The sequence below is a fragment of the Ornithorhynchus anatinus genome, chromosome 16 (assembly GCF_004115215.2).
Source record: "Ornithorhynchus anatinus isolate Pmale09 chromosome 16, mOrnAna1.pri.v4, whole genome shotgun sequence".
Taxonomy (NCBI): Eukaryota; Metazoa; Chordata; class Mammalia; order Monotremata; family Ornithorhynchidae; genus Ornithorhynchus; species Ornithorhynchus anatinus.
This window is the reverse complement of record NC_041743.1, coordinates 38,657,686-38,683,778: the sequence shown is the minus strand read 5'-3', so window position 1 is coordinate 38,683,778 and position 26,093 is coordinate 38,657,686. Positions and strand designations below refer to the sequence as shown.

At 51.3% G+C, this 26,093-nt stretch overlaps 1 protein-coding gene across 5 annotated transcripts in view; it reads right to left on the bottom strand.

Moving 5' to 3' along the window:
• Positions 1-26,093, bottom strand: part of GRIK3 (glutamate ionotropic receptor kainate type subunit 3) — a 153,085-nt gene that overhangs the window by 30,678 nt on the left and 96,314 nt on the right. For all 5 annotated transcript variants that reach the window (XM_029080717.1, XM_029080718.1, XM_029080719.1 and 2 more), the window contains exons 4-9: positions 25,531-25,712; positions 22,057-22,110; positions 13,768-13,941; positions 10,706-10,849; positions 5,638-5,745; positions 733-846 (exon numbers count right to left, since the gene is read on the bottom strand). In XM_029080717.1, coding sequence (XP_028936550.1) covers positions 733-846; positions 5,638-5,745; positions 10,706-10,849; positions 13,768-13,941; positions 22,057-22,110; positions 25,531-25,712 — 776 coding nt within the window. The remainder of the gene's footprint in view (positions 1-732; positions 847-5,637; positions 5,746-10,705; positions 10,850-13,767; positions 13,942-22,056; positions 22,111-25,530; positions 25,713-26,093) is intronic.

Genomic DNA, 26,093 nt, shown 5'->3' with positions numbered 1-26,093 from the left:
CCCACCCCCTTCTGGATTGCCTTTTCATTTGGATTTCCCCCCTTTTTTTCACTTCCACCTCAGTCCCACAACACTTACTTACATATCCATAATTTATTTATTTTACTGTCTCCCCTCCTAGACCGTGAGCTCCTTGTGGTCAGAGAACATGTCTACCAACTCTTTCATACCAACAGTTGATTGATTGTGTGTCTCAGTGGATGGAAACCTGGAGAGTTGCACCCAACAAAAATCTCTCCCCAGCCCCTAGTCTGGTCTAGGTGTGTAGAAGCAGAGGTTACCTAGAGTGGACAATCTTGGGGTGCTCATTAGGGCAGCCAGTGCCTCCCTGGATGGTCCAGGGGATGAATTCTGACTGGGAAAAAAAAAATCAAATCCCAGGGATCGCCCGGATCAGAGTTGGTGAAGAAGGCAAAGGATGATAGCCATTCTCTTGGTAACGATAATAATAATAACCGGAGTATTTGTTAAGCAGCACTTACTAAGCACTGAGGCAGATACAAGATAATCGAGTTGGACACGGTCCCTGTCTCACGTGGGGTTTACAGCTAAAAAAGGAAGGAGACCAGATGAGGAAACCAAAGCCCAAAGAAGTGAAGTGACTTTCCCAAGGTCTCGCCGCAGGCACGTGGCGGAGCTGGGATTAGAACCCAATTCCTCGGACTGCCTGGTCTGGGTCCTTTCCACTGGGCCACGCAAAGAGCCGGGGGTTCGTGGGCTGGCGGCTCTTACCAGGACAGTGGTGACAATGAGGGATCGATTGGTCAGAGAGTCTGTGACGTTGGGGCCCCTCCCCTTGGTGATCTCGGTGATGTTCAGGCCGTCAGCGGGACTCCAGATCCCCACCTGCATACAAGAGAGTGAAACAGAGACAGACAGGCAGACGGACAGGAGACACGGTTGAGCTCTCCAAATGAGCCAGATTCCCCTGCAGAGAGAACGCGAGCGCGGATGGTAGAAAGGAATCTTTGTATCTGTCTTCCATTCCTGGGCACCCAGATTCTTGCCCATTTCAAGGAACGAGATTCTTTTCCCAGTCACCCGAGCGTGAGTCACTCTTCTCTCCTCTCCCCAGCAAAGAGAATCTAGTGCCGAACAAACCTCCCATCAAACCAGTTGCCCTCCTCCCCACCGTTTTTCTTCCCGTCACTCAGTTGGCCCCCACCCTCAATAACAATAACAGTAATAACTGCGGTATTTGTTAGGTGCTTAGTGTGTGCCAAGCACTGGGGTAGATACAAGGCTTTCAGCCTTGATCCCCGTTTTACAGATGAGATAACTGAGGCACAGAAAAATGAAGTTACTTGCCTGAGGTCACACAGCAGAAATGTGGGAGAGCCAGGATTAGAACCTGCATCCCCTCCCAGGCCCATGCTCTTTCCACTCGGCCACGCTGCTTCTCACATCCATTCTCCCGTCACACCAGTTGCTCTCCCCCCCCCTTTTCTTTCCATCAGACCAGTTGGCCACCCACCCTTGGTTTGATCCGCAGCTCAAGGCCAACTCCTCCAGGAGGCCTTCCCACATCATCCCCACTTACTCGCCAGCCTATCAACTCGCTTGGGGTCCCCTGCCTCCCCCTCCACTCTTCTTTAAATGCCTCTCTGGATGAGTCATTTTGGACATATTGTGGCAGGAGTTAGATATGCTGATCTTGTTTCTCCTACTAGGTGAGCTCCTTAAGCAGAGGATCAATGTTTATTCTCTCTCATGGATTGAGGGTAGAGCTTGGTACCTTCTGTGTGCCCTCCACGATAACAATTGGGGAGGTTAAGCGCTTACTATATTATGCTCATTGTGGGCAGGGAATGTGTCTGTTGTATTATTGTTTTGTACTCTCTCAAGTGCTTAGTACAATGTCCTAAGTGCTCAATAAATACGATCGATTGATTATGCCAAGTATTATACTAAGCACTGAGGTAAATTACAGGTTAAGGAGGCTGAACACACTTTCTCTGGGTCTCATTTCCCTCATCTGTCAAATGGGGATCCCCAGGTGAGCAGGGCCTGAGTCAAATGGAGATCCCTCTCCCACAAGAGGATTGGCATTTGACAGATGAGGAAACTGACCAGAAAAGTGACTTACCCCAAGGTCGCACAGCAGACAAGAGGCAGAGTCGGGTCATCTGGCTTCCAGCCTGTCCCAGTCCACTAACCCCCATCCTCTACTGAATGGAAAGGATTCAACACATTCCAATCCTGTGGCCACCGTCACCTAGACAGAACCTGAGAAGCAGCATGGCACTGTGGATAGAGCATGGGCCTGGGTGTCTGAAGGTCATACGTTCTAATCCCAGCTTCGCCCTTTGTAGGTTGGGTGACCTTGGGCAAATCACTTCACTTCTTTGTGCCTCAGTTACCTCATCTGTACAATGGAGATTCAGACTGTGAGCCTCATGTGGGGCAGGAACTATGTCCAACCCAATTTGCTTGTATCCACCCCAGTGCTTAGTACAGTGCCTGGTACATAGTAAGCACTTTGTAATACCATTAAATATTTTTTTAAAAATTCCTCTTGCTACCACCAGGCAAACAGAAGTTTGGATGCCTTGCACCCCCTTCCCTACCCCACTCTTGGGAAGATGAGCTGGGAGAACTTTTTTTCAATGGCATTTGTTAAGCGCTTACTATGTACCAGGCACTATTTTAAGCACCGGTATAGACACAAGCTAATCGGGTTGGACTTGATCCATGTCCCAAATGGGGCTCACAGTCTTAATCCCCACTTTACAGATGAAGTAACTGAGGCACAGAGAAGTTAAGCGACTTGCCCAAGGTCACATAGCAGGCAAGTGGCAGAGAAGTGTGTGTGACCCTCAACAGGTTAGGAAAATCTGTCACGCCTCCCTCCGGCCTCTTGTGTCCCGCTGAGCTAAGAATGTTCCCATCCTTCTTCCATCCCCAACTTTTGCTCTCCCCTTCCCCTCATCTTCTGCTTCCTCCCTGTTCCTGGCTCCGTCCTCAGACCCTTTCAGAGAGGGTCTGGGCCGGGGGCTGGGAGGGTTGGGGTGGGAGAGCAAAAAGGTCTTTGAGGTGCCGCGGGTCTGCTTCAACGAACGCTTTCTCTTCATCGCATTTCCCGGCGCTGACACGATGTCAGTCGGTCAGGAGCATTGACTGAGTGCTTACTGTGATGATGACGACGATGTTGGTATTTGTTAAGCGCTTATTATGTGCAGAGCACCGTTCTAAGCGCTGGGGGAGATACAGGGTCATCAGGTCGTCCCACGTGAGGCTCACAGTCTTAATCCCCATTTTCCAGATGAGGGAACTGAGGCACAGAGGAGTAAAGTGACTTGCCCACCGTCACACAGCTGACGAGTGACAGAGCCGGGATTCGAACCCATGACCTCTGACTCCCACGCCCGTGCTCTTTCCACTGAGCCACGCTGCGTACACAGCACTACGCTAAGCGCTTGGGAGAGTATGATAAAACAATAAACAGACATCTCCTGCCCACAACGAGCTTACCGTCTGAAGACGAGCTTCGTACCCAAGCCGGCTGCGGGGAGAGACTGCCACGCTCTGACAGCATCGACCCTGGTCCCATCGGGCAGCTTGATATCGGTTATGGCTGCATCACAGGTTTTCCCTCAGAATCCCGGAAAAGCAGTAAATCCCAACCTCACTGAAATGAAGGTGTGGATTTTTCCGAACTCCCGAGGACTCGAAGGAAAAAGAGCGCTTCGAAGACTCTAAATGACGCCTCTCCAGAAACCGAAGCGGATCCGCCCCCGACGGCCCAGCCGCAACCGATCCGAGCTTCCCGAATTGGAGTTTTTATAATGGAAGCCCGGGGCCCGGCTGAGGCAGAGGGCACGACCGAGCCCGGGGAGACGAATTCCACCCAAATCCATTTCTGCACTTCATACCGCTCGCTGCCAAGTTAATTGAAACCCAGCCGGCCTGTAGCCCTCGGCGGCTTCTCCCCACCAGCTATTCAGCTTCCAGACGTGGCCGCCGGTCGGGGGAATCTTCTCCCGACTCCCCAGAAAGGTCCAACTGCAAGCTCTCAGCCACCGTTCTCTGGCTCCGTTCGACATCTGCTCCAGCCCCGCCAGTCAATCTGTCCAGGATCCACTGCTGAAACACCATCTGGCCTTCCCCGCCCTTAAACTGGGAGAGGTCAACTAATTCTCCCATAGTCCAAACGACAGTCATGATATTTGTTAAGCATCTACTGTGGGCCAGGGACTGTGCTAAGCACTGAGGCTGACACAACGCCACCTTTTTTTTTTTTTTGAGGTGCCTACTATGTGCCAGGAACTGTACTGGGTGCCGGAGTTGACGCAAGGTTGGACACAGTCCCTGTCCCACGTGGGGCTCACAGTCTAAGTCCCCATTTTACAGATGAGGTAACTGAGGCACAGAGAAGTGAAGTGACTTGCCCCAAATCACACAACGGACAAGTGGCGGAAGTGGGATTAGAACCCAGGTCCCGCTGACTCCCAGGCCCGTGTTCTGTCCACTCGAAACACAGTACTTGTTATAGGTGAGGCTGACAGTTTGAACGGGAGGGAAGATAGGCGATCTCTACTGTCCTCCCCCAAGTGCTTAGTACAGTGCCTGGCACAGAGTAACCGCTTAACAAATACCACAATTATTACTATTATTACTATTATCTGTTGAGTGCTTACTATATGCAGAACATACAATGCAATCCTCACTCCCAGCAGAGAGTTTGGAGACCAGAGCACATCCGATTTGGAAAAGAGCTCGTCTCTCCCTCCTCTGTCCAGGAGGGACCTGAGTCTTGGCGGGGGGGACACCTACGATGGGAAAGCAAGGGAAGCAGCATGGCGTAGTGGACAGAGCACGGGCCTGAGAGTCAGCAGGGCACGAGTTCTAATCCCGGCTCTGCCACTTCTCTGCAGGGTGACCTGGGGAAGTCACTTCGCCTCTCTGGGCCTCAATTCCCTCATCTGCAAAATGGGGATTGAGACTGAGGGCCCCAAGTGGGACAGGGACTGGGTCCAACCCAATTTGCTTGTATCCACCCCAGCGCTTAGCACGGTGCCTGGAATATAGTAAGTGCTTAACAAATGGCATAATTATTATCATCATCAGTTCGGCACTGATCAACCCACGACTGGCAGCGTGGCTTACTTGTGAACCGGCTCTAATTCCCGCCCGGCTCACACTCTCCCAACCCACCACGGGACCATCTTAATGGTATACCCTCCCACCATGTACCCTCCCAAGTACTTAGTACAGTGCTGCGCACACAGTAAGCACTCAATAAATGTGACCGTCTGACTGACTGACTGCAGCGAGCAGAGAGTGTCAGGGGGAGGGTAGGGGGCGGGGGCGGAGGACCGTGGTGGGAGACTAGGTAGACCCCGCTGATTACACCTGTAATAAAAACTAGCCGGTGGGGAGAAAAAAGGCTTTGCTCTTTGTAGCCGACATATGAAAGGGCTTCAGAGAAAGCCTTTCATTGGCAAAGGAGGCCCCTTTCTTAATCCTAAAATGGTTTCAAACCTGGTTTTTCCAAATGTGTGGGTGGGTGGGAGACACCACCCTCACCCTAGGAAGAGCTCGCCCTTTCCGCTGTGGCAGAGACCAGGGGTCGGGGGGGCGGGGGGGTGGGAAGGGGGGGGGGGGGGGCGGGTCCAGGGAGGAAATAACCTCACAAACCTTTTCGAGGCCGTCTTCCTTCAGGCTGACGATATCCAAGTCAAAATCTGTCCTCAGCCCACTGGTTTTGTTGAAAACGATCCGTCCGGTTAAACCTTCCCATTGGGCCTGAGGGGCGGAAGAGGGCAGAGTGGCAATTGGTTAGCCTCATAAATCATCATTCGCTACAACTGTACAATGCTTCATTTTAATTACTCCTTACACTGATACTTTTTCCCCGAAGACCATGATTAATTAATAATCACCTCCATCATCGCTCAGGCTCTGGCACAAGCTGGCGATTTCCATAAATTCTATTATACTCTCTACCCTGATTTACATTTGCACCTTTCTTGTTGAACATCTATCTTCGATTTGGTTCGATTAGGCTCCTCCGGCCCCGCTTCCGGGTCGAGGCGGAACAAGGATGTTGGGGGGGGGGGGGTGGATGCCGAGGATCGCTGCCCTCTCGGCTCGCTGGGCAAGGAACTGGCCCCAGGAATCTCAGTCTGAGAATGGGACAACCTTCTGCCAAGCAAAACACTTCAAAAGCACACACAGGTTTGTAAGCTTCTCTCACGGGAAGCAATTTTGGCACCAACTCTATTGCGCTGTATTCTCCCAAGTAAGCAGCGTGGCTCAGTGGAAAGAGCCCGGGCTTCGGAGTCAGAGGTCATGAGTTCGACTCCCGGCTCTGCCACTTGTCAGCTGGGTGACTGTGGGCGAGTCACTTCACTTCTCTGTGCCCCAGTTCCCTCATCTGTAAAATGGGGATTAAAAGTGGGTGAGCCCCACGTGGGACAACCCGATTACCCTGTATCTTCCCCAGCGCTTAGGACAGTGCTCGGCACCTAGTAAGCGCTTAACAAACACCGACATTATTATTATTAAGTGTTTAGTACAGTGCTCTGCACGCAATAGGCAGCAAGCTCTTTGAAGGCAGAGATTGTGTCTTCAACTCTATTGTGTTGTATCCTCCCAAGTGCTTAGTGCAGTGTGCTGCACAGAGTAGACTGTAAGGTCCTTGAGGTCAGGTTTCGTGTGTGTACTAACTGTATTGTCTTTTACTCTCTCAAGTGCTTCATACAATGCTCTGTACACAGTAGACTGTAAAGTCTTTGAGGGTAATATAATAATAATAACGTCGGTATCCGGTAAGCGCTTTCTATGTGCAGAGCACTGTTCTAAGTGCTGGGGGAGATACAGGGGAATCAGGTTGTCCCACGTGAGGCTCACAGTTAATCCCCATTTTACAGATGAGGTAACTGAGGCACAGAAAAGTTAAGTGACTTGCCCACAGTCCCACAGCTGACTAGTGGCGGAGCCGGGATTTGAACCCGTGACCTCTGACTCCCAAGCCCGGGCTCTTTCCAATGAGCCACGCTGCTTCTCTAGGGATTGTGTCTACCAACTCAAATTGTACTCTCCCAAGTGCTCAGTACAGTGCTCTTGCACAAAATAGAGAAGCAGTGGCTCCCAGTGGATAAAGCACGGGCCTGGGAGCCAGAGGGCTTGGGTTCTAATCATGACTCCACCACTGGCCTGCTGTGTGACCTCGGGAAGAGGCGGCGGGAGAGCTGAATAATCTATTTTTATGGTATCCGTTAAGCGCTTACTATGTGCCGAGCACTGGGGTAGATGCAAGCTAATCAGGTTGGACTCAGACCATGTCCCTCACGGAGCTCACAGATTTAATCCCCATTTTACGGATGAGGCAGCCGAGGCACAGAGCGGGTAAGGGACTTGCCCGAGGTCGCACGGCAGACAAGTCAAACGCTCCCAGAGCCGGGAGGTCCATTTAGTCCAGTCCCCTGCCTCCAAGCAGGGGTAAACCATTAGGGTCGGGGGGGCAGGGGATCTAACACAGATATTTATGGAATTCCACCCCCTTCGCCATGAGCCTGTTTCACTGCTCAGGCTAGAACTCAATTACTAGCGGTCTAGTCGGACGCTTCTCCCCTGAAGGACTCCCGACCTTTCATTCATTCAATCATATTTATTGAGCACTTACCGTGTGCAGAGCACTGTACTAAGCGCTCGGGAGAGGACAGTTTAAAAATAAAGACGCATTCCCTGCTCCCAGTGAGCTTACAGTCAGCGCGGCTCAGTGGAAAAGAGCCTGGGCTTCGGAGTCAGAGGTCATGAGTTCGACTCCCGGCTCTGCCACTTGTCAGCTGGGTGACTGTGGGCAGGTCACTTAACTTCTCTGTGCCTCAGTTACCTCATCTGTAAAATGGGGATTAACTGTGAGCCCCACGTGGGACAACCCGATTCCCCTATGTCTACCCCAGCGCTTAGAACAGTGCTCTGCACATAGTAAGCGCTTAACAAATACCAACATTATTATTATTATTATAGACGGCAGAAAGCAGTTCCCACCACATCACTGATGGAGCCTCCGAAATCTCCACTAGCCTAGTGTCTGAAAACTCCCGGACCTGCCTCTCCGCCTTGCCCGGGGGGGGGCGGGGGGGGCGAGCTGAGGGTGGGAGGGGGGTCGGAGAGAGAAAGGGACACTCGGCTCTTTTTGAAGTCTCACAGGTGTTGGCCGGGGTGGGACAAGAGCGAGGCGCCTTGATTCGCCAAGTGACAGTGAAACAGTAGACCGTTTTAGAGACTTGGCATTTCGGAGAGGAGCGGAGAAATACCAGGCTAAAGTTCAGCGTGTGTGAAGCATCTCTCATTTAGTGTGTATTGAGTGATGGCAGAAGGGCACGCTGCACGCTGGGAAATGTCACCGGGCGAGGAGCCGCTATCTCCTGCTATTTCTGCTCACTCCTGGCACGGCACACTTCATGACATTTAATTTCCGTTTAGCTTACAAGAAGGAAGCTTGTTCTCTGGGCTTCTCCCAGATTTGAAGGAACCGAGGGTGATTTCTAGCACTTGAGAAAGACCAGGAACCATTGGGGAAGAGGATGAGGAGCAGGAGGAAGAGGAAGAAGTTTATATCACAAGACAAAGCCAAGTAGCACCACCTAGCAGATAAATCGCGGGCCTGGGAGCCAGAGGACCTGGGTTCTAAATCTGGCTCCACCACGCGCCCCACTTTCTTCCCTCTAATCAATCCTCTTTTCTTTGGTGTCTCCACCAAAAGGAGGGTGTAGCCCTGAAGGGAGACGAAACCCCACCAGTTCAACAGTGAGCCTTCGGCTCTGTCTGGTCAATGGGGCCTTTGTGGGTGAGAGTTGGGTGAGGAGAGGAGAAGCCAAAGCCATTTGGCAAGATGGCGTCCGGTGGATTATCGGTGGATTTTGGTTATCCGCCCTGACCCCAACTCTGGGGCCAGGGAAACTTGGAACTCATATATCCACTAGGGAAGTATTCAATAGTATTTATTGAGCGTTTACTATGTGCACAGCACTGTACTAAGCGCTTGGAATGAACAAGTCGGCAACAGATAGAGACGGTCCCTGCCGTTTGACGGGCTCACGGTCTGATCGGGGGAGACGGGCAGACGAGAACGATGGCGATAAATAGAGTCGGGGGGAAGAACATCCCATAAAAACGATGGCAACTAAATAGAATCAGGGCGATGTACACCTCATTAAACAAAATAAACAAAATAAATAGGGTAAGCACGGCCTAACGGAAATAGCACAGGCCAAGGAGTCAGGGGACCCGAGTTCTAATCCCATTTCTTCCAATTGTTGGCTGTGTGACCTCGGGGGAGTCTCTCAACTTCTCAGTGCCTCAGTTTCCTTGACCGTAAAATGGGGATTAAATTTTACTCCCTCCTATTTATTCTGTGAGCCCCATGTGGGACAGGGACTGCTTCCACCTGATAAACCTGGGTCTATACCAGTACTTAGAACAGTGCTTGGCTCATAGTAAGCACTTAGCAAATACAATAAAAAGAAGTCTGACCAGCTGGTGTCCCCCAAAAGGCAGCCGGCGTCATGGACGGTTCCAGTTCAGGACACTACCTCGGGACAGAAGCAGTGTGGCCCAGTGGATAGAGCCTGGGCCCTGGGGTCAGAAGAATGGGGTTTTAAACTTGTGACAGCTACTTGATTGCTTGCATGTCCTTGGACAAGTCACTTAACTTCTCTGTGCTCCAATTTCTTCAGCTCTAAAATGGGGATTAATTGCCTCTGCTCCCTCCTACTAAGACTGTGAACAGAAACTGAGACTGGACAGAGACTGAGTCCAATCTAATGATAATCATGGTATTTGTTATGTGCTTGCCACACTTATTTATCCATTCAGTTGTATTTACTGAGCACTGTGCGCTAGTCACTCTACTAAGCACTTGGGCTAGTATAACATAGCAATAAACAGACACATTCCCTGCCCACAGCAACCTTACGGTCTAGAGGTGGGGATACATACATTAATATACATAAATGAATTACAGATATTTACTCAAATGCTGTGGGGCTGGGAGGGGGGATGAACAAAGGGAGTAAGTCAGCGTGACGCAGAAGGGAGTGGGGGAAGAAGCAGCGTGGCGCAGTGGAAGGAGCACAGGCTTTGGAGTCAGGGCTCATGAGTTCGAATCCCAGCTCTGCCACTTGTCAGCTGGGTGACTGTGGGCAAGTCACTTAACTTCTCTGGGCCTCAGTTCCCTCATCTGTAAAATGGGGATGAAGACTGTGAGCCCCACGTGGGACAACCTGATTCCCCTGTGTCTACCCCAGCGCTTAGAACAGTGCTCTGCACATAGTAAGCGCTTAATACCAACATTATTATTATTATTATGATTAGAAGAGGATATGGAGGGGCTTAATCAGCCTTAGCTAAGCTTAACTAAGCACTGTTAGTTATATATGGTGCTTATTATATTATGCTATACTACACATATATGGTGCTTGGCCCGTAGTAAGCTCTGAAGCTTGTTAAGGGCAGGGAATATGTCTGTCTATTGTTGTACTGTACTCTCCCAAGCGCTTAGTACAGTGCTTCACACACAGTAAGCGCTCCATAAAAGCGACTGAACAAATCCCAGTTATCCTACACTGACCTGCTCCAGCGGTGCCGATAGTGACTGCGGGACGGGCTCTCCCGTGCTAGCTCTTCTGAGAACTGACCCCATCCTGGCCCGCTGGGGAGACCCCCCTCCCCCCCCCCACCAACGCTCCAACCTCACCTCTTTGATGAAGTTCATGAAGCGGCCTCCGAACCTCCAGGCTTTGTGCCGGTGGCACTGCAGGGAGTTGACGGTCATCTGCGGGGCCCGCTGGTAGCAAACAGAGACAATGTGGACGGCGTCGTACAGCAAGGCAGCGTCTGTCTAAAATACAGGGGAACAGCAGCTGGCGGTCAAGCCTGGAGCGGAGAGTGGCCACGGGGCCGCGGGAGGTCATCCCAACCATCCCCCTGCCTCCCCACAGGACAACCGTCCCGAACGGGGAGCAGGGAAAGTGGTCCTGTTCCCGCCCCTTCCAGCGTCTATCAACTCTTGCGGGTTGAATGAATGAATAATGACAATAATAATAACAATAATAATCACAGTACTTGTCAAACACTTTCTATGTGCCAGGCACTGTACTAAGAGCTGGGGTAGATAGAAGCAGATCGGGTTGGACACATTCCCTGTCCCATATGGGGCTCCCCATTTCACAGATGAGGTAACTGAGGCCTAGAGAAGTGAAATGACTTCTAATGTCTGTTAGGTCACACAACAGACAACTGGCAGAGCAGGGATTAAAACCCAGGTCTTTCTGACTCCTGGGCCCATGCTCTATCCACTAGGCCATACTGTTTCTCTAATTTCATTCCCTGGAAGAGGGAAACTGAGGCTGAAGGGAACAGTCACCCCGAGTCACTACCCATCCCCAGGGACAACAGTCTTCAGGCTCTCCTGCAGGCCTGGTGAACTGGAGTTGTTTGTTTTCAGAGGAAGCAGCAAAGCGGATTCACGGCCTGGATTCCACTCGGCGGCAGAAAGACTTTCCCCGGCGGTCATCCCGGTGGCTTGGGATTGATTCGGGTCACTCCAAATACCTACCTGGTGTCCGACTCCCTGCCCGGCTTAGCCATCAGCCGAAGGGGGAGGACAGAAAAGACCCAGAAAGAGAAGGACGACATGGAGCTGGGGAAACGGCTGGGGCCGGGGGGCAAGGGGGAGATACCCAGATTTATAATTAAGGCAGAAGCAGAGGAGGCAGGGCAGAAAGTTGGGAGAGGCGGGTGGTGCCGACTAGGGTCACTGTCTTTTTCTCCTTCACTCTGGGAGCCCCCACTGAGATGCAGCTGCTCTGGTTTGTGCCCCTGAACCCCTTCGGCCTCCCCATCTCTGCTCCCCAGGGTCACCCAAAACCACAATGGCTGCAACTCGTTCATTCACTCATAAACGCTTACTATGTGCCAGGCACTGTGCCAAGGGCTGGGGTGGATACAAGTTAATCCGGTTGGACGCAGTTCCTGTCCCACATGGGGCTCAACATCTTAATCTGCATTTTCCAGAAGAGGAAACTGAGGCTCACACACGGTCTTGCACCTTGGACAGGCAGATCCAAGGGCTGGGCGGTGTGGCGGGAGGAGTGCCAGCTCACGGCTGGGTGGGACCTATTGCTTAGGCATTGGCCACTTTACCACCCACCCATGCCATCTGGATCATTCCTGGCTCAGTTCGTGACTTGAAGTGCCGTGCTGCCTCTTGGTCTCCTAAAGAGGAAAGAAGGAAGACTGAGGCTTCCTTAGAACAGGCTGGGGCAAGACCAAGCTCCTTGCCATGGCGGGACCTAGAGGCTGGAAGACTCCTTCCTCCCTCCCCCTGAGGCTCACTTATACTCTCTCTCTCTCTGTTTCTCTCTCTCTCTCTCTCTCTCTCTGTCTCCTCCAGGCATCTGTGGAAGGATTTGCAGGATTAAAAGAATTGGCCGTTGGACTCTAATTGCTTTGTACTGGGATTTCCTTTCTCCTTGTTGCAAATCCCTCGGGAGAGGCCAAGAATCCTTTCCCCGGTTCCGTCGGAATCTCAATGTGCTCGGGTTTCGGGGAAGAGACTGGAGGTGCCAGGCCTGGCGGGGTTCCGGTATTCACCTCTGCCGGAAACCAAACCTCTCCCGAGCCCAAGGGGGCAACCCCCAGCCCAGGGTCCCCCATTTCAGATATCTCTAGGTTCCCTTCAGAGTCAGGCCACGCGCTGACACGGACACTTAGCCTGCATCCCTGCAGGAGAAGAAAGTGTGCAAATCAGCTGAGGAGCCAGCAGAGCTAAGTGGAGCTGGTCCGATGGGGTTTTGCTTTCCTCCCTCCCTGTCGCTGTCGCTCTTCCATAGCTGGAAAAGCCACATATCCACGGTACCCACGTCATCCTCCAGGGCCTGGCGAATTCAGCGAGGCACTGGGGAGCGGGGTGGAGTGGGATAAAACAGAGACGGTGTCCGTGCCTTTAGCAGGGGCAGTGCAACTGGGGAGCAGGGGTCTGGGCTGCTTGTTGAGGGCAAGCGCCGGCTGTCGGAGGAAGCCCACCCTCCGGGAGGCTGCGTGCCACCTGCCGTTTTGACTCCAATTCCCAGCAACCGCTTCTCTCTCGGGGTCTGAGCAGCTCCCAGCCCCGCATGCCCCCTCCCTTCCTCTACCCGAAGTAATGGCAGAGCTAACTCGGCCAGGCAGAACCCGACAACCACTTTCCAACACTCCGCCATGGCGTCTGCCTTCCCCCAGGTGGGACCCGGGGAGCAACATAAATCGTGCATGTATTTATAAATTATTTGTCAATAGGATAGAAAATGAGTGTGCGTACAGAGGCTGTTGTGCACATCTTTGCGATCGGTAACAGACGTAGTGACTTTGTATTTTTGTTCCAGGGCCCGAGGGGCCCCGGAAAAATTAGGAGGAGGAAGAGGAGGAGGGAGAAGAGGGGAAGGGGATTTACTCACCCTATAAATAGCAATAACCTTTTCTACTATTTTCCCGGCGGGATTGTCCTTCTCTTAGGCTAGTGGCATGAGTAAATAATACTGGCGGCTTCTCCTACTGTGTAGATGGTAGGGTCTGAGTAACGCTTTTTCGTAACGGATACACGGCCTGGGTGAAATAGGTTCAAATTCACTTTCAATTCCAATGAGTGAACATTAGGGAAATTCCCCCTGCTTTCAGATTTTGCCTCCATCTCCTCCTGCCCTCGGTCGCCCTGCAGATTCTGGCAACGTGAGCGCCCCAAGGGACTGCGGGAAAAGGCATCATTAACAGGTCACGTACCATCATGACCCCGTCCAGCATCCCTGACTCCACACGGGGAGCTGCCTGGAGCCTCTCCATGGACCATTTTTCCACTATGGCGGACACGTGTGGGTTCTCCACATTTAGGATCCGGAAGCCGGTCAGGTTCACGCCGGAGTAACGGTACGGTTCCAGATCCAGTGCGTAAAGATCCTTAAAAAGGAGAGAAGGGTTTAAACAACTGGCGATTTTCTCAGCTCACCACCCTGCTCCCAACATTCCACCTCCCGTGCCCCCTGTTACTCTGCTGTTTCTAGGGAAACAGTATGGTCAAGTGGTTAGAGCACAGGCCCGGGAGTCAGAAGGACCTGCCTGGGTTCTAATCCTGGCTCCGCCACTTGTCTGGTGTGTCACCTTGGGCAAGTCACTTAATTTCTCTGTGCCTCAGTTACCTCATCTGTAAAATGGGGATTAAAACTGTGAGCCCCATGTAGGACAGGAACTGTGTCCAACCTGAGTAGCTTGCATCTACCCCAGTGCTTAGAACAGTGCTTGACACATAGTAAGCGTTTAACAGAGAAGCAGCGTGGCTCAGTGGAAAGAGCAGGGGCTTTGGAGTCAGAAGTCATGAGTTCGAATCCCAGCTCTGCCACTTGTCAGCTGTGTGACTGTGGGCAAGTCACTTCACTTCTCTGTGCCTCAGTTACCTCATCTGTAAAATGGGGATTGAGACTGTGAGCCCCACGTGGGACATCCTGATTCCCCTGTGTCTCCCCCAGCGCTTAGAACAGTGCTCGGCACATAGTAGGCACTGAACAAATACCAACATTACTAACGTTATTAACAGATATCCTTACTATTATTACTGCTACTGTTTTGATATCCAGTCTCATAGCTGGAGCCCTTTAGTGCTAGAATGGGGCCGATTCTATTGACCGGTCCAAATGGAGTCTCTGAGCAAGTAAAGGAGCCTGGGTCCTGTTTCTACCAGTCTGCCTTCTATCTTCCCTCCCTCCTTTCCTACTACAGTGCAGCCCGCGCACTTCTCTCCTTTAATTCCAATTTACTCACTGTGCCTCAATCTCATCTATCTTGCTGCCACACCTCACCCACATCCTCCCTCTTCATACCCGACAGATGATCACTTTCCCAACCTTCAAGGCCTTATTAAAAGCGCATCTCCTCCAAGAGGACTTCTTTGATTAAACCCGCATTTCCTCTTCTTTCACTCCCTTCTGTGTCACCTTTGCACCCTTTATTCAACACCCCCCGACACACACACATCCCCAGAGCACTATGTACATATCTATAATTAATTTATATTAATGTGTGAATCCCCCTCTAGACTGTAAGCTCATTGTGGGCAGGGAGTTTGTCTACCAACTCTGTTATATTGTATTCTCCCAATAGTACAGTGCACTGCACACCACAAGTGCTCAATAAATACCACTGCTTCATTGATGCTAAGGCTAATGGGCAACCGAATAACCCTGAGTTTCACTGAATCACCAACACACTGCTACTTTAGCTACAGTGCTCTGTTTTTTTGGTTGTCTTTTTCTGTTTCTCTTGTTACGTTTTTGCTTAGGGACCCTCACTATTCTCGGACTCTGAGTGCCTTAGGGGTCAGGGTCTGGGTCTAATTTTGCCCTGGGTAATTTCCCCCAAGTGCTTAGTAAGGTGCTCTGCACACAGTAGGTATGCAAGCAATAGCACTGAATGTTTGCATGAATGGGACTTTCCATATTTGTGGCCCGTACGATAACAACCCCAGCCAAGTGCTCTCGGGAGATTGGCTGGGTACCCCCTTTCGGCAGCTGGAAAGTGTTTCAAGGCCCAGTAGGGGGACTTGATTATATTTCCTTTTAATGGCTTGGAAAAAAAAAAAGATTGCTTCCGTCCCAATTTTCCAAGTAAGCAAGACTTTGACACCACTTCTCCAAGTGGGATCTGACCCTTTGGTAAATAATACCAGCCCTGTCCAAGGGGGACTATTTTAAAGCAGCCTTACGAATTATCCCAGGGCTCCTGGATACAGGGCAGCAGGAATGTAGGAGCTCTATGATGGGGACCGCGTGCCCCCACTCAAACACACCCCCCGCCCCCCCATATCTCCCAGCTCCCGGGAGTCTCCGGGCTGCCTCTCGCCACCTACAAGACCCCAGGCTCTCCTGGGCCTCGGGCAAGCTTCAACAGGCAGCAGTGGATTTCCCTATAGGCTGATCTAGAGAGGCCCATTTTGTGGGGAAAATGCACATTTTCAGGTTGACTCAAGGTCCCTCTTCAATCCATGCGCACAGAGTCCCTGAGGACTCTTCTCCAGGGCCTAGAATGGCAGGTGGGATTCATGGCTTGACCACAGCTACTGACAATGAATCTTCTGTCATTTTCCACTGAGAGTGGCACTGTGCTCAGGGCTTCCTGGGGAGTCGCCTCTTCTCTTCTGTGTTTCTCAGGCACTTCTGCAGAGCAGAGGATGCCGTGGGATTCCTCCTGCCCCTCTCTGCTGATCATCTAGAAGCCGCAGACAATCCGCAGAGATGTCCCTCTGCCACACCAGCAGGAAAACCGAGGCATAAGCCCACTGCCCGACTATGGGAACCGACCTCCTCTTCTGTAAGGCTCTGAGGCTCCTCACGTCCTCCTGCAGAGATGCTGCTTTCTCCCGGCCCCTTCCTAAGCCCCCTCTATCCCCACGGTGGCCTTGGCCACCCCACGGACACCCCTGTGCGAGGGAGTGGGGAGTCCCTAAAAAAGAACAAGAATTTGACCGATGGAGACCCTGTAGTCATATTTTACTTGCCGCCGCTCCAATTATCATAGATTTTATCATCCAAGCCAACCGTATTTACAGTTTTTCTGTTGAATTAATTACGTTCTCGAGGATAGTTGAAGGGTAATAAAATTCAAAGCACATAAAACCGAGACACGCCACACTCTACTGGCTCCATCTTTGCCCCAATAGTTTCCCAATTGATCCTAAATTCCTTTTATTTCTCCCTTCCCCATAAATATTTCTCTTTATTTGACTCTGGATACCGCCTGTCTTTCCCTTGTCTAAAAATCCAATTCAGGCCAGAGAGGTAAAGCCGCACAGATGGGATGAGAGGAGGGGTCCCTCGGGAGAGGAGGGTTCTGGGTCTTTGGAAGGGCTCAGGTGGTGAGAGCCATTCTGTGGGTTACACCTCCATCCCTCTGCACACCCGAGGAAGGGGCTGAGGTGCTGGGATGGTGCCTCTCCCAAGTGCTTAATACAATATTAGTAATAATAATAATAATAATATTTCTTTAAGTGCTTACTATGTGCCAGGCACCGTATTAAGTGCTGGGGTAGATTCAAGCTAATCGGGTGGGACCCAGTCCCCGCCCCACATAGGGCTCACAGTCTCAATCTCCATTTTACAGATGAGGTAACTGAAGCCCAGAGAAGTGAAGTGACTTGCCCAAGGTCCCATCAGCAGATAAATGCCAGGGCTGGGATTAGAACCCAGATCCTTCTGACTCCCAGGCCCGTGCTCTATCCACTACACCATGATGAGAGCTTACTGTGTGCAGAGCACTCTACTAAGCCCTTGGGAGAGCACAATATAGGAGAATTAGCAGACGTGTCCTCCCCCTCTTGACTATAAGCTCACTGGGGGCAGGGAATGTCTGCTTATTGTTGCATCGTGCTCTCCCAAATGCTTAGTACAGTGTTCCGCACACAGTAAGCGCTCAATAAATATGATTGACCAACTGACCTCTCATAATGAGCTTTCAGTCTAGAGGGGGTAACAGTACAGGGCTCAGCCCATAGTGCTCGGGAAATACTACTGATGGATTGATTGCGGCACAAACTGCTTGATACGGCGTGACTTGGTGCTTGGAAGAGCAGTCCGCACACAGCACCGTACAAGGTCCCTACAATGATCCCATTTCTTTTTACCGTGGTGTTTTCCAAGGATTCACTCCCTACGTTATATAGGAAGGTATATCTTCCATAGACCGTAGCTTCCATTTCCCCACCCTATTCACCTTCCATTCTGCATCGCCTAAGCCTTCGGGTCTTACCCCTTAAGCACTTTAATCTGCACCCCACCTCTACTATGCTGATGCACCTACCCAGCTGTCGTTTATTTGAATGTCCGTCTCCAACTTGGGTCTGGAAGCTTCTTGTGGGCAGGGATCACGTCTCCCTACTTTATCATATTGTAATAGCAGCAGTAGTAATTATCGTATGTATTAAGCTCTGTGTGAGGAATCTATCAGTGGTATTTCTTGAGTGCTCACTGTGTACAGAGCGCTGTACTCAACACTTGGGAGAGTACAATACAACAGAGTTGGTAGACACATTCCCTGCCCACAACGAATTTACAGTTTGGAAGGGAACTTGCAGACTAGAGGGGAACAGAACCCTGTACTAGGTGCCGGGAGAGACGACTCAGTTGGGAATTAAACACTGAACGCCCCCTTAGGGCACTCACCACTCCCAAGTGCTTAGTACAGTGCTCAGCCCACAGTGAGTGCTCAATAAATGCCACTGATTGATAAATCTCCCATTCCATCAGGACCAAACACTTAGTACAGTATAGTAAGCGCTCAGTAAATATCGATGATGACGACTATCGGTTAAGTCATCACTGAAGCCCGGCTGACGTGCGGAGCTCTTTTTTTGATTTTTCCCCATCTCTGTTACCCCGTCTGAGTTTGACTGGGTTGAGACCCCAAGCGTTGTACGCATCAAACTGCATTCAACCCTGCTGCTTAGCACTCGGTGGCCGCTCTTCATGCCAGATGTCGACACGTGGCATTCCGAAAGGGAGAACTTTCAGAAACGCAACGGACTGATTCATTAGTACCCAATGAGCCAATCTTGGGAGGAACCCAGGCCCGGGCTTCCCGAGCTAGGAAAACACGGCCTTAAGGAATGACAGATGAAAATATCCCTCCCGTGATACAAGTGTTATTGCATGAAAGTGGCATTAATTGTGATTGCTTATCTGCTAATTTATGATAATTCTCCTTTCACCTCCGGGCTGTACCTACCCATGGAATGTACCCCGGGCTCAGCTGGAGCTGATTAATAGGAGGTTATCTGGGAATGGCTCAAAGCTGCCTGGAATAGATACTGGCAGCCAGAGTAATTAAAATGTCTTCTGCATTTAAAAAATACGTGTGGCTATTTTTTTTTTAAGGGTGAGTTTATGACACGGACTTCCTAAAGGGAGGAAGATGGATGGCTTTTAACTCCAGACCAGGTTCCGATAGTGTCTCGGGCCACGGGCTCAGTGAAATAAGGGGGGATGTCCAGGAGGCAGATCGTGGCATAAAGAATCACAGGAAGGCAGAGGGGCAGGGCCACGCTGGCGTGATGCTGACTGACCGGACCAGAAGCCGGCATTCGAACCCATGACCTCTGACTCCCAAGCCCGGGCTCTTTCCACCGAGCCACGCTGCTTCTCTGTCTGTAGGCAACATCACGACCACAGCCCTGGCGACTGCTACAGCGGCCGACAAATAACTGCATTATTTAAGCGCTGACTACGAACTAAGCACTGTTCTAGGCACGTGGGTAGGTCAGTGGGTCAGACGGTGCTTTTCCCTCCGGGGGGGGGGGGGGGGCAAGTATGATACAGATCAGTAAACTAAGGCCCAGAGAAGTGAAATGACTTTCCCAAGGACACCTAGTAGGCAAGTGAGAAGCAGTTAGAACTGTGCTTGGAGCACAGTAAGTGCTTAAAAACCACAATTATTATTATGATGTGGCAGAGGTGGGATGAGGATCCAGGTCCTCCGGACTCCCAGGCCCGAGCCCTTTTCCACTAAGCCTCTTTTCCCCCAGCCGCGGACCATCCCGGGCTGCCGAGATGATGCATTCTCATCGTGACACGTGAGGTTAATGAAGAAACCAATGCGCCGTCTGCTCTCTTATGAGAGTTGACTGACCTACACGGCTCCCCCGGGGAGTGGCCCGATCAGCTAACACGAGGTGAATTCTTTTCTCTGTTTCTTAATGTCTAGGATCACAAGAACCGCTGGAGAAATTCAAATCGCCTGTGCCCAGTGTGATTAGAAAGCGAGATGAAAGTCGGAGAAGAACGCTCCGCTTCAAAGGGAGGCTCCCACAGCGCCGGACCTGTTACAGCTTCAAACTGTTTGGCCCGGAGGGGCCCGAGATGAGGCCTCGATAAATACCATTGATTGATTGATGGATCGAGAGGGATCCCTGGGTTCCTCTCCCCAGAACCGGGCTTGTATTTTTTTCCACCACTCCCCTCTAGACTGTAAACTCGTTATGGGCAGGGATTGTGTCTGCTACTAACTTCTCTGTGCCTCAGTTCCCTCATCTGTAAAATGGGGATTAAGACTGTGAGCCCCACGTGGGACAACATGATTCCCCTATGTCTACCCCAGCGCTTAGAACAGTGCTCGGCACATAGTAAGCGCTTAACAAATACCAACATTATTATTATTATTATTACATCACACTCTCCCAAGTGCTCAGTACTGTGTTCTGCACACAGTGAGTGCTCGGTAAATACAATTGACTAATTGGCCAGAGTCGATCCCTGATGCACCTCTGACAGGGAGGCGGAGGGAACAGACATAAATCTCTGTCTTCTCACTGTTCCGAATGTCAGATGAATCCCACCGGGCTGGTTCGGTCCAGCCTGGTGCCCTCAGAGACGGGGAGAGAAATCAGAGGGAGAAATCGAGCGCCAAGCTGCTGGCCAGTCCACGAGTGCTGGTTATCCAATGGGACAAGAGTCTCTAAGCCCGCCAGATAATTATTTTAAATCCAGTAAAGTAAATCACAGTTGCCTGCAGAGTCCTCCAAATCCCTAACCCCAAGGGGGCTGTAAAACACCCTTCAGGGTCCAGATCTCTCTCGCCTGTCCCTTGCCCCTGCAAATCAGAACCAAGAACGCCCCCCAAATGGCCGGCTTGCTTTGGGCAGTACTTATTCTTTTCTTAGGGTATTCATTAAGCTCTTACTATGTGCCAGGCACCGCACTAAGCACTGGGGTAGTTACAAGCTAATCACACGGGTCACAGTCCAAGTGCCACATGAGGCTCCCCGTCTTAATCCCCATTTTACAGATGAGGTAACTGAGGCACAGAGAAGTGAAGTGACTTGCCCGAGGTCACACAACAGACAAGGGGTGGACCCGGGATTGGAATCCAGGTCCTTCTGATTCCCAGACCTGTGCTCTATCCATTAGGCTGTGCTACTTTCTGCGTATGGGTCTTTCCTGAATGGAGGTAAGAGAAAGCCAACGTCGTAACGGAATAACATGAAACAACTTCACTCTAACTTCAAACAAGAGAGTCCTCTGGACTGTAAGCTTCTTGTGGGCAAGGACCATGTCAACCAACTCTGTTATACTGAATTCTCCCAAGGGCTTAGAACAGTGCTCTGCACACAATAATCGCTTGATAAATATTCTGTAAGCTCACTGTGGGGTGTCTCGTCTCATGCTGCTGAGTCATTTCCGATCCATAGCGACTCCATGGACACGTCTCTCTCAGAACACCGCACTCTCCATCTGCAACCGTGCTGGTAGTGTATCCGTAGAGTTTTCTTGGTAAAAAATTTGGAAGTGATTTACCACGGCCTCCTTCCGTGCAGCAAACTTGAGTCTCTGTCCTCGATTCTCTGCCACGCCACTGCTACCCAGCACTGGTGAGTTTCGATTTGTAATAATAACAACGGTGGTATTTGTTAAGCGCTTACTATGTGCCAAGCACTGTTCTAAGCGCCGGGGGAGATACAAGTTAATCGGGGTGTCCCTCGTGGGGCTCACAGTCATAATCCCCATTTTACAGATGAGGTCACTGGGGCACAGAGAAGTTAAGTGACTTGCCCAAAGTCACACAAAGTCACACAGCTGATAAGTGGCAGAGCCGGGATTAGAACTCATGACCCCTGACTCCCAAGCCCGTGCTCTTTTCACTAAGCCATGCTGCTTCTCTAAATTTGTAGCACATTGCCTCCCATCTACTGACTCTTATTATAGTGTACTCTCCCGAGTGCTTAGTACAGTGCTCTGCACACGGTAATCACTCAATAAATACAATCGATCGATTGAAATATGATTGAATCCTTTGCCTTGGACACCCTCTGTGACCTAGTTCAGCCCTTCCACAGATTGGGGTCACCTCAGTTCTCACCATTAGACCCCACTGGTGTAAAGACCTCAGTTCCTCGCAGGCAGAGAGAGCCTCATCTCTCCAGTGCTCTCACAAAGATCCAGTACAGTGCTCAGCACCCAGAGGAGCTCATGAAATACTATTCACCGATCGACTGATTGAACAAGAGAAAGGTGCAGTCAGGATTTCATACTTTACCAGAGTCGTGAAGATGAAGTGGTAATATTCGGTCATCATCCCCATTGCCATGGCCTAGGGGAGAGGGGAGAGGAGTGTGTTAGCAACCGGAAACTCGGTGAGGGTTTTCCCTCTGTCTGGGAGAGCCAGGTTTTCCAAACTGACTGGCAGTGGGAAGAAAACATCATCATTCCTGATGGTTCAACATCTGGGATGCTGTTTCGGCTCTAGACCCGTACCCCATGAGCTGTGAAACTCTGTTACCCAAGAGTGGACAGTCCACGCTGAAGAGGAACCATCACTGATTTCTGAGATCACCCCAGTTAGAAAGGTCTCTTCCTGCTCATCTTCTCCCACTGGGCATCACTTACGTTCATTTACTGTTTGGCCTCCTCGGGTTTTTTTTTTTTTAGGGTTTGTGTCTTTGTTCTGGATCTACTGTGGATTCAACCCTTTGGATCTCCCTCACTGGATCGTAAACTCCTTGACCGCAGGGATTGCACTTATCCCGTCTCTGTTTGTTCCCCAGCACCTAGTTCAGATGGGGAAAAAAAATTCCCTCCACCACTGGTTATTTACACGGTGGAAATCCAGGGCCAAATGGCATGTTGCTAGGTTGAGTGATTCCTAGGGAAATCTTTCCAAGCTGCCCTCTCCACGGGGCCAATGGGGAAGTCATTGCCCCCATGCTGGGCTCCCAGATTTGCTCATCCCAGATCTTGAACAAGACATGAGAGATGCCATCAGGATTGTAAAAAGATTCAAACTAGCAGTTTTCTCACCTGGAAAACCTCAGAAGCCTGTGCCAATCCCAGTCCTCAACCATCCTAAAATCTTTGCTCCCTTTGGAAAAAGTGGCCCCTCTGCTTCCATGTCCTTTCATTCATGTCACTTTTTATTAGATGGCGACCCCTTTGAGGGCTGACACCCCTGGGGTCTCTGGTGCTATGGGCCCTGGAATTTCGGGTGAGTGGGCTAAGTGATCTGAAGCCAATCCACAAAGCAGGATCCCCTAGAGCCTGGGGGTTGTATTCTGGAGCTGCTTCAGACTTGGGAATGGGCTCTGGATCTGGCCCCAGGGCTTTTTTCTGCTAGATCCTGGGTCTAAATGACCTCGAAGCCCAGTGGTGACGCCTTGCCTCAACAACCTCTCCACTTCCTCAGTGTCCGCCCCTGGGACCTCATCCCGCCCCGTTATTGTACAAATGATTAAGAAGAAAAAAAACCCCAAATGATCTCAGTGGTAATATGCCATAGATCTCAACAGGCATTTTGATCTCTAATTAGGAATCCTTTGCAGGTCGATGAAACTCCAAAGATTCTTTTTAAAAGCCTCCTGCTTGGCAGTTCTCCTCAGTGAAATGAAATCAATCGGTGTGAAAGAGAAGGAGCTGAGAGGTGGGTGGCCAGGTCCGAACTGGCCCCGGCGGGGGAGAGCCCTTCTTTCTGTGCCCCCTGAAGATTCCCGCCCTCCCACCCCAGCAACGGGGGAGGACCCCAATCACTCTCCGCGCCCCAAGGGACGACACTGGGGGCCTGGGGAGCCAAGGAGGCATTCGCAGGCAGAAATCTCCGGGGGAGAGGGGAGTGGGAAGCCACAGCCCACAATGAGGGAAGGGGAGAGAGCAAATCTGGGGCTCTCAGAGAAAGGAGCGATGGGTCAGACAAGGGCAGAGGGAAATAGGGGATTCCCTACCATCAACCTCCCCAACTTCACTCTTCCCCAGTGCTAACAACCAGAGTGGTGTTTTATTACCTTTGTACAGCTGAGGAACTGAGGCTCAGAGAAATAAAGTGACTTCACTAAGCAGCACGGTCTAGTGACACAGGCCTGGGCGTCAGAAAGACCTGGGTTCTAATCCTGGCTCCGCCACTAGTTTGCTGGGTGACTTGGGCAAATCACTTAACTTTTCTGGGCCTCAGTTACTTCAATTGTAAAATGGGGATTAAATCCTACTCCCTCCTACCTAGACTGGGAGCTCACTGTGAGCAGGGAATTTGTTTGATATTATATTGTACTCTCCCAAGTGCTTAGCACACAGTAAGCACTCATTAAATTCAATTAATACTAATAAATTGTGAGCCCCAACCAGGACAGAGACTGGTTTCAAACTGATAACCCTGTATCTGCCCCCTTGTTTAAAACAGCGCTTAGCACATAATAAGCACTTAATAAATACTTTATTATTGTTATTATTAATAATAACAAAGCCCAGACTAGTTTTCTTCAGCTCAAAATGGGTCCCTTTCCTCCCGAGGACTAACGAATGAGGAAAGGGAGGTGGCGCCTGGAATTACCCCCATTCTTTTCCCTTCCTAAATCCCTCTCCCATTCCTGCTTCTTTCAGGCATGGTTCTGCCTGAAGTATGGTTCTGCACGAAGATTTTCCTAATCAATATGGAGATTTTCTGGGACAATATAATTGCCTTTTAAGAAATGCACTGGTCCAAATTAGAGTGTTTTCTGTTTCTTCTGCTGCGCCCTCGGAGGGGGTTTTAAGGCCATTTTGCTCTTTCTTTCTTGGACGGGCACACTACATGGCCGGTTTCCAGGCCTCTACCACGCTGTGCCTGCGTCCCGAAAAGAAAACACAACCAATCTCAGGAAAGCTTTTCTCCCTCCCGCCCCCCACACCCCGCCGCCACCCTCCTCCCTCTCGGATGCCCACAACGAGGAGCAGAGCAGATGGCACAATAAGCTATAATAAACCGCATAATAAGTGAACGGCACCGAACGCGGCCAGCGGGAGCAGGTAAATGGGCCGGGGAAAATGAGCCACTTTGCGGGGGGAGCCTGGCTGAAGGCGGGCTCAGAGTCCCTCCCCACCTTCGGCCCCTTCCTTCTCCCTCTGCCTCACCTCCAGGGCCAGTTTCAGACATCTGGCTGGCCCGAGGCCCAAGTAATATACTCCGCCTCCTTGCTGGTGCATCCCGAGGCAGCTGCCTCCCTGCTTCCCTCCTGAAGCCCTTCTCATCACCCCTCTGAACTGAGACTCCACCTCTAATTTGGCCACCAGACCACACTTTGGCAATTCATTTCTTGAAAAAAACAATATTTATTCATCACAGGGCTGGGCCTGGAATCCTGCCCATACATCTCTCACCTTCCCCATCCCTCCAACCCCCCCCCCCCCCCCGCAGACTCTGGAACCGGCTCATTGCAGGAGGCTGGACCAGATGAATCGTGCAGAGAAGGAGAGGTCGGTAAGTCCTAGCCAATGCTCTGGCAGACTGGGCCGATGCCAGTCACCGCCTCCAAGCGTGTCCGCCTCCTTGTCCCCAACCCGGAGACAACCCCATTACCCTAAAACTTGGGGGCCTTTGCCCTCCCATCTCTATTTCACCATAGTCACTGCTGCTCCCTCCAGAGAGCCCAGAGACACGGCCCTAGCTGAGGAGCTTGATGGCGGCCCCATGGAGGAGCTTCCCTGGTGGAGAAGGGCCAGACCACACCCCATCTCCACAGGACCCCCTCCCCAGGGACTGGAGACCCACCTGCTTGAGGATCTGAGCCGCCATGCTATGACTGCAGTCGAAGATGATCCGGAACTCCCGACCCCTCTTCATCTCCTTGAGCAGGGGCCGGGCATCGTCCGAGTCGACGGGCAGCTGGCGGATCTTCAAGCGGATGTTGTACCTCGATGGGGCCATGATGAGCTCCTGCAGCCGGATGAGGCCTGGACGTGGTCACGGGGAGGAAGAGAAGGAGCAAGTGCCATGTGAGGCAGGGATGCTCTCTGCACGATCACTTTCCCTGTCAGGCACGCGGTAAACTCCCTCCGGCTGCTGGCCATCCCATCAGGCTTCTGCGGTTGGCTGGATGGCCTTCTCCGCTGGACAGTGCCCACTAGTCTTACTTTGCTCTCTCAAGAGCCCAGTACGGCACTCTGCACCCATTAAGTGCTCAAGAGTCAATATTGATCAATAGAACGCAAAGACACGTGCACATCTTTGTTTCTTCAGCCTAGGACGGGGCAGAAGCAGCTAGGCCTAGTGGAACGAGGACAGGGCTGGGAGTCAGAAGGCATTGGTTCTAATCCCAGCTCTGCCGCTTGTCT